The sequence below is a fragment of the Octopus bimaculoides genome, chromosome 8 (assembly GCF_046866305.1).
Source record: "Octopus bimaculoides isolate indiv1 chromosome 8, ASM4686630v1, whole genome shotgun sequence".
NCBI classification, from domain to species: Eukaryota; Metazoa; Mollusca; class Cephalopoda; order Octopoda; family Octopodidae; genus Octopus; species Octopus bimaculoides.
The window spans coordinates 53,412,274-53,427,364 of record NC_142935.1 but is presented as its reverse complement, the minus strand read 5'-3'; the positions used below and the strand labels follow the sequence as shown (position 1 = coordinate 53,427,364).

General features: G+C 33.4%; 1 protein-coding gene across 6 annotated transcripts in view; it reads left to right on the top strand.

The window, feature by feature from the left end:
* Positions 1-14,808, top strand: part of LOC106867256 (ornithine decarboxylase) — a 60,895-nt gene extending 46,087 nt beyond the window's left edge. For 2 of the 6 annotated variants that reach the window (XM_014912070.3, XM_014912069.3), the window contains 11 exons: positions 1,545-1,700; positions 2,524-2,620; positions 3,442-3,518; positions 5,631-5,803; positions 6,514-6,651; positions 7,582-7,747; positions 8,989-9,148; positions 9,626-9,750; positions 10,078-10,104; positions 11,501-11,715; positions 12,477-13,753. In XM_014912070.3, coding sequence (XP_014767556.1) covers positions 1,578-1,700; positions 2,524-2,620; positions 3,442-3,518; positions 5,631-5,803; positions 6,514-6,651; positions 7,582-7,747; positions 8,989-9,148; positions 9,626-9,750; positions 10,078-10,104; positions 11,501-11,715; positions 12,477-12,585 — 1,410 coding nt within the window. In that variant the 5' untranslated portion in view covers positions 1,545-1,577 and the 3' untranslated portion in view covers positions 12,586-13,753. Of the gene's footprint in view, positions 1-1,544; positions 1,701-2,523; positions 2,621-3,441; positions 3,519-5,630; positions 5,804-6,513; positions 6,652-7,581; positions 7,748-8,988; positions 9,149-9,625; positions 9,751-10,077; positions 10,105-11,500; positions 11,716-12,476 lie in introns of all 6 variants that reach the window. The other 4 variants (XM_089356470.1, XM_089356469.1, XM_089356468.1 and 1 more) reach the window with 3 other exon arrangements.
* The last annotated feature ends 283 nt before the right edge of the window (positions 14,809-15,091 follow it).

Here is a 15,091-nt window from a genome sequence, read left to right as displayed (position 1 = left end):
ACATTGACTTCTCCACACAGCTTACTGATTTTATATCACCTTCATTCAGGCACTCACACGTTTTTCTTCCTTTAGTTTCTCATATTATATCTCTCCTGCAAGCTCTGCATTTACTAATATGCCTAGTCCTTGCTTTCCAGAACCTTGCCTCTCTAGAATTTCCATCCTATCCAGGAAATGCAGATTTCAGCTTGTAAAGGCTATATGCAGGACTCTTTCTTTTGGGGTCAAACCAATTAAAAATACTGGTGGAAAGTGTAGATATCAGTGAAAAAGCTCATTTCAAACAAACAAAAAAAAACTTCTATAATATATTTGTTTTGCTTAGATGGAGGCTAAACATTTTATTCGCCATTGTAGGACAATAAAATAAATACCTTGTTTTTCCTTTGATCTTGTCTTTCTTGTCTTGCTGTCATATCTCTATAAAAAAAATAAACACACATCCTGAAATAGGAAATTGACATTATATATAAAATATGTCTGTCTGTATTTCAGATTTACACAGATTGGGTAGATTTGAAGTTTCCAGTTGTCTGCAGAAGTTATAGCTAAAAAACTTGCCTAATATCAGTTGAAACTTAGTTCAGTGAGAAAGGCAATTACCGTTTTAGTAAGGTAAACCAAATATTGTGTAGGGGTACAGCAGAACTGGAGTTGACGTTGAAAGGTCAGGCACCTTCACTTGTTACTGTGCAGAGCTCACAGTAAGAGGAATAATTTGTTAGTGGCAGTGCCCACCTCTAAAGCGACTAGAGAGTTTACATGCAGTTGATATTCGATTTGAAAATCTGTTGGATGAGATGTTTAACCCTTTTGTTACCAACCCGGCTGAAACTGGCTTCAGCTCTGAGTAAAAATATCTTGTTTACATAGATTTTGAATTAAAATCTTCCACCAAACCTTAGTCACAATTTATGTTCCTAACACTAGCTGAATGATAACTAAGTTATTTTACTAAATTCTTTGTTATATTTAAAGTAATTGAAAGAAACACAGAGCATCTCAAAATAAATACAGTAACAAAAGAATTAGACAAAATGTGAAAAATAGGGTGGGATTCCAAAAAATGATAGGTTGGATGAAGCAATTAGTACAGGTTTGAAAAGTGAGACACAGAAAACTGATTGGTCTGAGTAGAGAGTACATCCTGCTAAATAGTTCAGAGAGCAGAGATTGTTCTAATTGCAGTAGGGATAACATAATCAAGAAATGACATATCTGACATAACCTAAGGGTGAATGAAACATTGCCTTGGGGTGAGGTGGGCTGGAGTTGGTTCCTAGCTAGAATGTGTCCATATACAATAGAAACACCATCCCAAATATGAGTAGTATTTCATTGTCTTATTTCAGAGAGGGTAAGCAATTGCAAAATAGTGCAACTTTCCTGGTCCCAAACAGAAATATTAGTTTTGATGCAGTTTTATTGGAATAAGAATAAATCCAAATTTCTGTTACTCATTTTCAAATTTCAGAGTAATTTTATTTTTTATTTTTCCTTCGAGTATTTCCATTTTAATATTTTTTCCATCTTGCTTTCAGATTGTTTGTATTATTACTTGATCACTCCTCTCTATGCCGCTTGAAGATTCCTCCGAAATTATGAGACGCCAAATGAACATCGTAGTCCCAGAACTGCTTCCCAATCCTTCCCACAAGGAGCTTGTAGCTCAACTGATAGAAGATCGCAAAAAAACGGTAAGTTCTTTATAGTTGATTTGTTGTTCTTAAAACCCAAAGTGGTAGATGTCAAAATTTGTGGATCAGCTGACAAAATGCCTTACCAATATGTTGGTGGATGTCTCTACATTCTAAATTCAAATCTTGTTGGGGGTCAACTTCGCTTTTCATATTTGAATAGATAACATGAGTAGCAGTCAAGCTGTAAGCTATAACCAATGAAAAATATTCATTGCATACTTGCTCTTGATGCTAGCTTTAGGTTTTTTTAAATTTTCTCATGGACATGTGGTACAATACAGTGATTCACATATATAACATTTGTATAAAACACTTCACTCTAAGAAAGGTTTTATATTTTGTGAGCCACTACTACATGTAATGACAAAGCAGCACTTATTAGGGTAGTTGGTTATACTATGTGCCAGTTTTTGTCATCCTTGCCTACTTGTTTGTCTTGCATATTGAGCAGATTATTTGGTTATTGAGTATGCAGCTCTACTCTATTTTACATGCTGTTTGTTGAGAAAGCTACAAATTGCAAAACTTTTATGAAAACTCTACATTGACACCCATAGATACAAAGCAGAATATAGTATTTTTTCGGATATTAGTGATGCAAAATACATTCAAATACAAATGAGATACACATAATAAAAAATGTTTCATTCAGTAACTTAATACTAGGTCAAATATTACTCCTGATAATAAAAGATTGCAAAACCAGTGATTGTAAAGCATCTTGGTTAGCTGTTATTATTTCTATAGAATTAATTCGCCTCTTCTTGTTATGTAACAGCAAGTAAATTGTAGTTCTAACAGTAATTATTTTGTTCTACAGGGATGTGAAGATGCTTTCACCGTTTGCAACATTGGTGATATTATTGAAAAGTATTGTAACTGGAATGTCAAACTACCAAGAATCAAGCCATTTTATGGTAAGTACTTTATACTTGAGAATATATTGCATGTCCTAAAAACAAGCTGCCATGTAAAAAGCATTGGTGTGGGTGCTGGTGCCACATAAAAAGCACCCAGTACACTCTGTGGAGTAGTTGACATTAGGAAGGGCATCCAGCTATAGAAACCAAGCCAAAACAGACTGTGGGAACTTGGTGTGGCCCCTGGCCCTACCAGTTCAGACCATGCCAGCATGGAAAACAGATGTCTGATGGTGGTGGTAGTGGTGGTGATGATGATGATGATGATACCTTGGTACTGTATGTAAAGAATCTATTGACAATGAATCCTTCCAAGTATTTCATTATATTAGAAAATATTAACAACTGTTTATGTTGACAGAGGAAAGTCTTCATGATAGTATAAGGGTCATGTGTTCTAATTTTGCTGCAACCTTTGTGTTGTGTCTCACCTCTCTGCCTAACTCAGCAAAATGTGTTGCTACTACAATTGCTTCATTGTTGAGTAGTTCATGATACAAAGGGCGATGTAACTCTTAAACTAATTATTCCAACATTGTGTAAATGTCCAAAATATAGGTATAGATCTATTTATCTCTTATACAAGAACCAAGAATCAAATTTTGCTATGGTTCTATTGTTTAGAGAAATGACTCCTGGATCCAGTAGATCAAATCTTACAATTGAAGTAACTCTACTAAAAGGTTAAAGATATTCATTAATGGATGAATCTATAAATTAATTTTTAAAACGCCAGTTAACCTCATATTATTGTGTAAATAATTGCCACCATTGCAACATAGAGGAAACTTCAGTGTAATCTTTCGGTTTACTTTCAGCTGTTAAGTGCAATGATGATCCTGTGGTTCTGAAGACCTTGGTCAGCCTTGGAACAGGATTTGATTGTGCCAGTATGGTGAGTTGATCTTAACATTCTCCCACTCTTAAAGCTTTTTAGTTGTTCACTGACATCATTGTCGCTTTCCATCACTTCATATTTTCTCTCTGCTCCATCTCTCACACCCATCTAAATGTTACACGGTATAATCACACATTGTTGCCTCTCACTATTACAAATTAACATTTTTTGAAATGAGAAGCATTGCAATGTTTTCATTAAAGCTTTGGCTGGATATTTCCATCAAGTATTGAATGATGTAGCAGGTTTAGTATTCTACTAAATAACACGGTGTAAAGGTCACGCAGTAGTGTTGGTTGTATTCAACTACTCACTGCCTTTAAACTAGATAAATTTATCAACTACTCTATCCCAATTAATTTCATCATTAACTTTGTTAAAGTAGATCAGTAGCTCATTTGCTTTGCTTCCATATTTAGCTTTGTTGGATGTCTTGTGATTAGATTTTTGAGGTCAACCTGTATTTAGTGTCAGTTGCTTTCAAAATCTGATGTTGACCTTCTAATTTGTCTCTGACATTGTGGGTTTTTTATTGTTTCTAATTCCCTCTCAATGTTGTTTCTCTGATTTTTTTTTTTTTCTTTTTATTCTTTTACTGGTTTCAGTCATTGGACTGTGGCCATGCCAGGGCACTGCCTTTGAGAACTTTTAGTCGATCATATCAGCCTCAGTACTTATTTCAGTCTGGTACTTATTTTGTTGATCTATATTTTTTTAAGTGGCTAAGATAATATTTTGACACAACACAATTTTTTTTAAAAACTGACAGCATTGGTAAACACACACACACACACATAGATACAGACATATACACATACTTCTGTGTGTGTGTGTGTGTGTGCAGTCATGCATCAAAACAGTCAAATATTAACTGAAGCGTCACCCCATGCATTTGAGGGATCTTTTGGGGTGCTCTCTCTCTCTTCCTCTCCCCAAAGTTTCATCAGGTACACACTTCAAGAAATCAATCCATGGTGAAATTTCAAAACTCAATCAACCTTTTCCTTGTAAAAATTGCACACACACACACACACACAACAAGGTTTTGCACAATTTCTGTCTACCATATTCCACTCAATATATTGGCCAACCCAAGATTATAAGTAAACACTTGTCCAAGCAGCTGTACAATGGGGTCAACCCAGAATCACATGGTCGTGGTGCAGACAGTGCATGCAACATAATTTAGGTATTGTTAGATGTCTGTGTGATAGCACATGATTTGTCAATGAAGAGTTTGTGGTTGAATGATCAATAACAATAAAAAAAACTGCTCTGTATTTATTCCCTGTACTTTAGTCTTTGCAATGTTAGCAAGCAGGACTTACGAAAATTGGAGGTAAAGATATGTTATAGAATCTAGGATCATGAATACTTGTTTATAATGTATATTAAAGATTTCATAAGAAGACTGTTTATTTGGAACTGTAAGGGTACTGATATTTGAATTATGTTTTGTATTTTTACGTGTTACAATTTGTAATAATACTGTTTTTCACACGACACACAATTCTTTGATAAAAAACATCAAGGCCATTCCTCACTGTAAACATAAGACTATAGGACTTAGTTTTAGATATTTACAATGCTGCATCTGTTTAATCTTCAGTTTTTTTGCATAAAAATTGTATTTGAGAAATGTATTTCATAGAATTGAACAATTCCTATTTATAATGTCATGTTTATACAATATATATTTCTTGTATGACAAAAATCGAAATCTTTGAAGAACCATTACTAAGAAAATCAATCATTCAGCCATTTCTTTTCTCTGTGAGACCCAGCTTTCAGTTTATTATTTTACAACATAGTCAGTATGTTGAATGTCTTGTAGAATTATGTCACAGTACCATCCTTAGTACAGTAGCAACACTTAAATACTCTCCCTCATTTACTTAATTGACTGTGACAGTGGGGCGTGAAAAGACTGAAACTGCCACAGAATATCAAGATATTGTTTGCTATGTTTAGTTACTCAAAAGCTCCTCTTAAAAGTTTGTGATTTTGTTAGGTTCTTTTAGACCATAATTTACTATCAAGAAATATATGCTAAGATAGCTGTTTCTTTGTCAATATCTTAAATATCAAATCTTTTGTCTTTTTTCACAGACTGAAATCTCGAAAATCTTGAAACTCGGTGTATCTAGTGACAACATTATTTATGCCAACCCATGCAAGCAAAAATCATTTATAAGATATGCTGCAAAGAATAATGTCTCTTTGATGACATTTGACAATGAAACAGAACTGTACAAGATCAAAGAACTCTATCCAGATGCCAAGTAAATGTCCTTTACACTATTTTGATCTTATTTCTCAGTTTTTAATGTAACTATTTGAGGTTTGCATAAACTTGTGCGATTATTTTTCATTATAGTAAATCTTATTTGAACTGATTTTATGACCCTTCAGTTTCTAGATAGTTGTCTTGCAGGAAAGACCTTAAAACTGCTTGTGATTAATGCTACATTCCTCTTAAATCAGTTTCTCTTCATACCTTCACTCTTGTCTAACTAGTGCTAACATAGAACATCATTAACTACCTTTTAGCATTTAAATTGGCCATATTTTGTGCCTGTTTTATATTCAGACTGGCCAGATCCAGCCTCTCACTCCATCCTATAATGTCATTCTGAAAATAAACAATAATAACATTGAAATCTTAAAGCTATGAGATTATGAATCATAGTTAATCCAAAACAATGTGAATAATTAAGCATTGCATTTGAGAGAGTAATTTAAATGGTAAAGTGTAAGATGGTAAGAGACCGATGTAATATCATCACTATTTATAGCTCTTCCATAATGGGGTTTTATTAATTTTTTTTCTTTCATTTACTTTGTGTGCATGTGGGAGATGATTTTGCCAAATTTGTGATAACATATTTAAGATAGTATAAATAATCCAATAAAAGCTATGTCTTTGCAAAATGGCAATTATGAAATCTCAAACAACATTGCTAATTGTCATTCCTTTATCGTTCTTTCTTAGATTGGTTATCAGGATCCTTCCTCCAAATGACTATAAGGTTCAGTGTGAACTAAGCCTGAAGTTTGGGTGCCTGCTGAAAACAGTGCCATCTCTACTGAAGAGAGCGAAAGACCTCGACTTAAAAGTCGTTGGTGTCAGGTATGTATGAGTACTATTGGGTTAATCATAAAGGTATTTAAGTAAATATAATAATGGGTATTTTCTAATATTATCACATGAGCAAAACACCAACAGCAATACATGGAGAAGAACATTATGATCCTTAATTTAACAAGTATGATTATAATGTTCTTTCCAGTATCCAGGAGATGTCTTTAAATTAAGACCTGGATACTTTTCAAAGTAAATGTAAGTCCTATTACCAACCAAGAAAGACTGTCCATTGATGAAGGGATGGTAGAATTTAAAGGCTTTCAAGCAATGTATGCCAGATAAGCCATAAAATAAGGGATGAAGGTTTGGAAGATTTGTGAAGTGGACACTGAGTATTGTTGCAATTTGGTTTTATAAAGAAGACAATGGTCAATCAGTATGGCATAGTATGTATTATGAGCTGGAAATCATCATTTCCATACGATGTGGCTGAAAGCCATATATCATTTTTCGACTGATATTTCAGACAAATTTGTGGGCTTAGAAGCTGTAGCAATGTATACTAGTGCTGTGGCGATTGCAAGAAGAAAAGGAGCTTATGTTGGATATAAAGAAGTGAAAATCCAATGACACAAAGGAAATTTGCAAGCGCCTATGAGCAGAAAGAATCTTGTGTCCAACCACTTGTGGATGAAAATGGCTCATTGTTTGTACACTTCAATTACTACAATTGTATGGGTGGTGTAGCCTGGATGACTCAGATGATGAGCTATTACATGATTGTTTGAGTAGTAAGTAGCAGTAACTTGATTTGGTATAGGGTAGATACAAGTATGTGATGGATTCAAAAATTGCTGCCATTTTAAAGTCATTAGTTTTTCCTTGTTAGACCATTAACAGTCTATATTTTACATGTCTTTTCTTTTATTCTGCCAAAAATGTAATAACAATCGGATAAATTTATTCTGGTTCCAGCTTCCATGTTGGCAGTGGATGTCAAGAAGCAGCAGCCTATGAAGTTGCTATCAGAGATGCACGCCATGTCTTTGATGTTGCTGAAAAGTTTGGCTACAATTTAACACTCTTAGATATAGGAGGAGGCTTTCCTGGACATGAAATTCCGGAAATAACCTTTGATGAGGTAAGTTTGTATATCCAATCTCTTGTCTTTTTATATATATATATATATATATTTATATATATGTATACTATTAATGGCTTACTCAATGGAAGAAGGGCACCATCCATGATCTTTTTGAGATCAGTAGAAGAAAGTTAACCTCAAACTACAATCTTGGTTGGAATACTTATAGATGATATTCAGGTGCCCTATTGGACTGAAATTCTCTATCTGTTTTATAGAACTGGTTTGATCTAGCCTCTCACTCCTACCTTACAATGTCACTCTAAAAATAAGCAATCACATCATCAAAATCTTGAGGCTACAAGATAATGTATGATTAAATTTAAACTATGTGAATAAATAAGCATTACATTTGACAGTAATCTGAATGCTAAGTGGTTAAATTAAGCAATGGAACAACATAAACTCCCACCTCTGACTTCAACTTGGTTTCAGTCTACCAAATTTCACTTACATTGGTTGACTCAAGACTTGCCCAAAGGGAGACATAGTAGGATGCAGTAGAATCAAACTCCAGCACATGTAGTTGCAAAGTGTACATCTTAACCACGAGATTGTGCCCTGCATTGTGTTAATAAAAACTTCAATTTGAGTTCAGGCTGAGATAGATGGGGTTGGAGGAATCGGTGGAATAGCTGGCAAGGACGAATGGAGTGCAGTGGTATGGACATGTGTTGAGGAGGGATGTGGATCATGTTCTGAGGAGACTGCTTTTGAGTTTAGAGTGAATGAACCATGAAAGCGAGGTTGACCAAAGAAAACATGGAGGGGACATGGAGGAGGAGATTAGGAGGGTTGACTTGAAGAGGGAGAACACCCAAAACTGGGCAAGATGGTGTGAGAGCGGTTGCTGTAGGAGTGAGGTAGATCCAACCACCCCTGTTAACGGGGACAAAACTGGATTCAAAGTATTGGACAAGAAGAAGAATAATTTTACCTCTTTGAAAGACAGTTTGAAAAGCTGGACTCTTCAAGTAATTATTTGTCAAGTGTCTATACTGTGATTGTGTGTGTGTATCTCCATCCTTGTAATGCTTGTAACAATATCATGTCGAGCCAATATTTTTGTCTTTGAAGATGTTGAAATGTTTGTATTTAATTCCAATAGTTTTATTGTTTTAAGTCTGTATTATTACTTAGTAGTTGTAATAGCAGCAGCCGCTCTAGTGACATGAGCCATCTCTTAATCATTTCAGTCGACTTTGAATGCTGTTAAATGTGGTTTCTCTCTTTTCTAGATTGCTGAAGTTATAAATGAGTCACTGGATATTTACTTCCCTCCTTCATGTGGGGTGGACATCATCGCTGAACCAGGCCGGTACTTTGTATCTTCAGCATATACCCTTGGAGTGAATATCATAGCTATGAGGGTAACAAGTAGAGATGAGAATGCGCTTGGTAAGGATCAACTTTTTTTTTAAAAAATTTTTAGTTTCTGCAAGCTCTACACACAATAATACTAGATTATAATGCAAATGCTATAGACGTTGATTGTTGCACTTTCATCGATTGATCCCTTCTCAAACTGAAGTCTTTTTTTGCTTAACCTAGCCTTAATCACAATTACAAGTGCTGACTTCTTATATGGCCCCGTTTACTTCCCTACATTGATACCGAATATAACATCAACATTTGCAGCTTGAGACAAAGCTGTCGTGACTTGCACACTGATTTTGGTTATCCATAAGAAAATACAGAATTTTAGGCCCAAGTTAAATGATGAAATGACTTCAGATTTAAAATAATTGACCTAAGTAAAAACAATTCCAAATAAATGTACTGGGTTATATTGTATGCTGAATCTTTTAAAATTTCCTTGTTTCTTTTCATCTACTGTCACTATTTTGCTTAATAAAGAAGCTCTTTTCTTTGAAGGTGCAGACAGGGAGCCGGATGCAAATGACGAACCCCATTTCATGTACTATGTCAATGATGGTGTTTATGGCTCCTTCAACTGTATCTTGCTGGACCATGCCAAAGTGTTTCCGAGTGTAATCCAGGTAAATATCTTTGTATCTCTTTCTCTTTTATATGTATTTTCTTTTCCTCTGTATTCATATATAAAGTACCTATTTTTATCTAATGAAAGTTAGGTCTATCTTCTTGGATAAAAAAAGATAGTTAGGAATTATCATAGCTGCACATCACATTGCCATTAGATAGATTACTATAGCATCACAAAAACATGCATGCATCGAAAAAAATGTACTGAACTTTGCCATGTTGACAAAATGGTACAGAGTACTGAATAAGTTTTATTGATGAAATTTACCTTCAGTTCTTCATCCGTTTAGCATTTCTGAAGCAAGTTACTTGCTTTTTCTCAGGTTTGTTCATCATGGAACAAGGATAAGGTGAGATGTCCCTTTTAGTTTCCACTTGCTTTGTAATCTCCCAAATCCGTCCACGTGATCCCTATTTCTTAAACTAAATGTTTCTTCCTTCTGTCTTCCTCTTTTCTTTCTTTACCCTTTAGGCCTGAGAACATGGGGTCTCAGTGAAACAGAACATAAGATGTTTGCAAACCAAATTTGTATATTTTTAATAGTTTTGCATTCTTATTTACAACTAGATGACCTAATGGCCACTATTATACAACTATAAAATGGGAAAAAGATATTATTTCTCAGCTATTTGGGATGACACAAACTGATTATGTATGTTGCTTAAAACACAGTGGCTGTTGCAAAATTTGAACCCATGGTTCAGATTGACACTAGTTGTAGGAATTGGGTTTTTGACCACTGAATGCAATAACAAAGATGTTAAATACCCTAATTATTACATCTATGTTCTGAAAACGTGGACGAAGTTGATTGCTTTGTATCTTCCTAGATCCTATCTTCCATCATTTAAAGTCTACTAACATTATAATTTCATTTTTGAAAATTTCATCTAAAAGTCTCCATTTCATCCACAACTATGGTTACTTCTCTTCTAAAGTGTTAAACATTCATTGAAGGTTGTGTATTTAGTTGATCTAATTAAAAAAATACTATTAATTGATTTCATCAATTGTTTATCTCAAAGTTACCTTTTGACATTCAAGCTATGCTTTTGCTATCCTCCTCTTTAGGCATTACATATCTAGGAGTGCATTATCCAATGTGTCCCTCAACTTCCAAAGCAACAGGGTGTAATTTGAAGCAGACTTGAATGCTATTTCTAGCAGGTTGAGCAAATGTGTGAGACTCCTAGAATCAGTTGCCTGACTTCTATAGCTGTTTATTTCTCCCTTTTTTTGTTTACTTCATGAAACTTTATTATAACCAAAGTATTTGGTGCATGGTATAGGAAATGACACTATTAGAATGAAATTGGTTAGGTAATTGGATATATCAGGGGTTTCTCTACACCTGTAAATATCTGCTAATCAAACGAGTGTATTTTGTAATTTTTCACGGCCAATGTTAAACATCTTTTATTTTCTGCTGCAATGATTGATCTGTATGTACATCTGGATCCCATGTTCATTTCATGTATAAGGTGCTTATTTTCAGATTTTCATTCAGCATCTTCAAAAGTAATGCCTTGCAATACTGGATTAAAATCAAATGGGGAGAAAACGTTTCACATAATATTAGAGCCAGTATTTCATATTTATTTCTTAACCTTCATACCTGAGCTTGCTTTTTCCCTTTTTTCAATGATCCTACTTTTTATGGTTGTGGAAAACCTCTTCCCACTGACTTAATATTTAACATCATTGCTGGAACATTTATCTAATAACATACATTTTGTTTCTTGCAGGACCTGTCTGATGTCGATATGTTGTACAGCTCTAGCGTTTGGGGCCCTACTTGTGATGGCTTGGACTGTATCCTGACAGACTGTCAGCTTCCAGCTATGAAAGTTGGTGATTGGCTTTACTTTGAGAATATGGGAGCATACACTTTCTGTGTGTCTTCTCAATTCAATGGTATGCCTGAACCAATACACTACTACTACTGCGATCGGGAGATTTGGTAAGGACTTGACTTCTAATTGTAGCATTTTCATGGGAGGGCGATTTTGCAGTGATATAATAAACTTCATTATCTTAATTGTACTTGATGTTCTCTGTCCATTGTTTACTGTCAGTTAATACTCTGCTAAAAGTTCTAACAAAGATTTCTGAGATGAGCATCAACACAAAATTTACATGGACCGCAACTTTACTGATACTTATTGCATTGACTTCAGGAAAGTGGAAGGCTAAATTCATCCCAGTAAGGTTTTGAATTCAGAATGGTGAAGAGAAAGTTAAATATCAAAATGTATTTAATCAATCAGACCATTTTAATTGTAATCTGAAATTTTTCAGTTCAATTTGGAGCTGGTGTAGCAAATAACTTTGGATTATCAAATCTAATTTTACTGCTTTACAAATGGCAAACTGGAAAAATTCATTGTCTGAACATAATTGATGTCCCATTTATGACTGGATTTATGAAACGATACAGTTCTATAGAAGAACAAATGTTTTACATAGATACAGGAGGGGTGAAATAAGTTGATTCCACTTTCATTAAAGAAGTGAATTGGGTGAAGTAGATGTGTTGGACCAATAGCATGCGAGTTCAAATCTAATGCAAGAATTTCATGAGAAATTTGTGGCAGTAGTTTATTAGTTATGAGATTGTTGGTGAAATGATTTGAAATTTCTGTAACTATGGGGGATGAGTATTGTGTGCAAATGTTGTGTTGAAACATTTATTAATTTTTGTTGTTTTCCATTTGATTGTAGGAACAGATTCGATTGGAAGGAGCAGAACTGTGACTTGAAAAGTCGTCGTGTCATGGAAGGCACTAATTTTGAGGATGATTTAGCATCATTAGAGATTTCAAATATCTAAACTTGACCTCTGATTACCTCTTACAAGTTCATTGGACACTCCATTTGCAGACGCTAATAGTTACAATCAGTTTATAACTGAGTCGATTATTTAAATATATCAAACTTCTATTACGTTTTCCTATATTTTTTCCCTTGTTTTTACAACTCTTAAACTTCCTCTATGTCAACCTCAAAAATAGTTAGGCATAAGGGAGGTAACTTAGATTATTTAAATATTCCTTCACTAAACATTTTAGTTTGAATCTAATCTTTGGTTAATCAACATTTTGTTTGTTTATTTTTATTTTTTTAAATTTAATTTAATAAAATGACTCTTGTAATTAAAAAAAAAAGACAAAAATTTTGTGGGAAGGCTTTAGGATAGCTTGCACGCTAACATTTTCTGTAAATCTTAACAGCTTCTAGATATTTTCCCTAGCATGTTTTTTTTTTTTTTTTGTGTGGCATATTTTACGCCAACAATATTTGGCTGTTACAAACACTAAACATCTCTTTCCCCTTTTCTCTATGCAGCAACTTTTATCATTAAAACATTGATACTGTCAGTCTTTATTAGCTGCCAGCTTTACATTAGGCATTTTAACTTCTAGCTATAGATCTCTACCCCCATTATTTTATCGTTCGACTGTTTTAGACATTGTCGAATTGATTATTCTCCCTCTTGCTTTGTGTATATATATATATACATATTTCACTTTTTCCTTCTTTCCCCTCCCTCAAAGTTCCTTTATACAAGCAAACCGTTTACTTCAGAAACATTTTATCTCTCAAAATATTATCAGTTGATTTTCTTTTCAATGGTTCCTGCTGGCACCATTAGCAGTTATTTACTTTTTTCTAAATTCTGCTGGATAAAAAGAATGATAATACTTTATTACTTCACTCTGCTTTTACCAAAGAATTGTACTTTTAACAGTTCTTAAATTATATATATATTTATTTTTTTAAGTAGTTGGCATGTTGGAATTGTTCCTGCCAATTTTGTATATGAAGAACATATTGTCTTTGTACATATTATTTAATTGCATTTATTTAAAGCATCATAATATCATTCTGTTAATTTCTAACATTTTTTTAATTAAACTTTAATTACATGGACAATCTAAAATTTTTAATTCTTTTGTTTCTAACTTCAAAATCTATTCTTCATATATTTGACTAACAAATTAGAATAAATATTAAAAAATATTTTATTATATATATAGTATATATATATATATATATAATAATACAAATGATATAATAATATATATATACACACACACACACACACATATATCAACTAAATGACTGAATGACATTTATAATGTGATGTGCATGGTGAACATGTAAAGTACATAGACAGCAGCTGATAATCTAGGGCAGAAACACTATCTGTGGTAAAATGGAATATATTTTTAAAAAAAAGTAAAATATTTTTACTTTGCTATTCATTCATGTTTATTTATCTACTCAATGCTAGAAATATTTCTTGAAAAATCTTAACCCCCCATATCTTAGTCTTAACTGCAGCTTGAAACTACTATGCTCAGTTAAAATATATATCATTCAATGCTCAACTGGTTCTTTTCTCAAACATGAAACTTAATCTAGTTTCCAGTAAAATTGTATCTAGAAAATTCAAAGTTAATCCTTTGCAGATTTGCTTCATTCTATTTATTTATTTTATTATTATTTTCAATAAGAAGCCTAACTTTGTGGATAAGCTTAATTTGTTAGTTCTCAAGCGAATTTTATTTATATGAGAACTTGGTCTTTTTTTTTTTCTAAATTATATGAACACTTCAACCACAATTTCTGCCATGATATAATTACCTTTCACTTATTTTTTTTTTCTTTTCCTAAAGGTTAACTAAATTAGTTTCATAGTTTCTCAGTCCTACCAGAATAGTGCAACTTCCTCATTACAACAGAACTTTCTATCTATTTATTTATTAATCCTTGAGTCATGGATCTTTCCAGTGTGCAAGTTTCTCCCTTGCTTCTCACAAACTTCATCTAAAATTATTTCTTCTATTTTATTTATTGCATTTTGATTAGTCTAATAATCTCTGTAACAAGGTGGTCAGAGGGGATTAGATTGGTGACCATACAAACTTTGGGAACACCTGCTGTCCAGACACCTACTGGTCAAAATTTCATCATGGAACACACACTCTTACTGCCGGTTACTGCAGTTGAAATATGTGTATCCTTGAAGAAATAAAACTTTCAAAAAATACTTTGCTTTTTTTTTTATTCTTTTATTCTATTTTTTTTTATTCTTTTATTCTATTTTTTTTTAATGTCTTCATGGTTTACTGTTGCAGGTATGGCTGTGTAGGTGTAGTTTGCTTTGTTGCTACATGGTTTCAATCTATTTCACTGTTTAGCATATTTAAAGCTTTGCGAGTGAAAATGGTTGATGGAAACTGTATGGAAGTCCATTATGTACTAGGAGGTACTGAAAAGTTCCTGGCTTTGGATAAAAGAAAATACAGGAGGATCAATTAATTATGATTTTA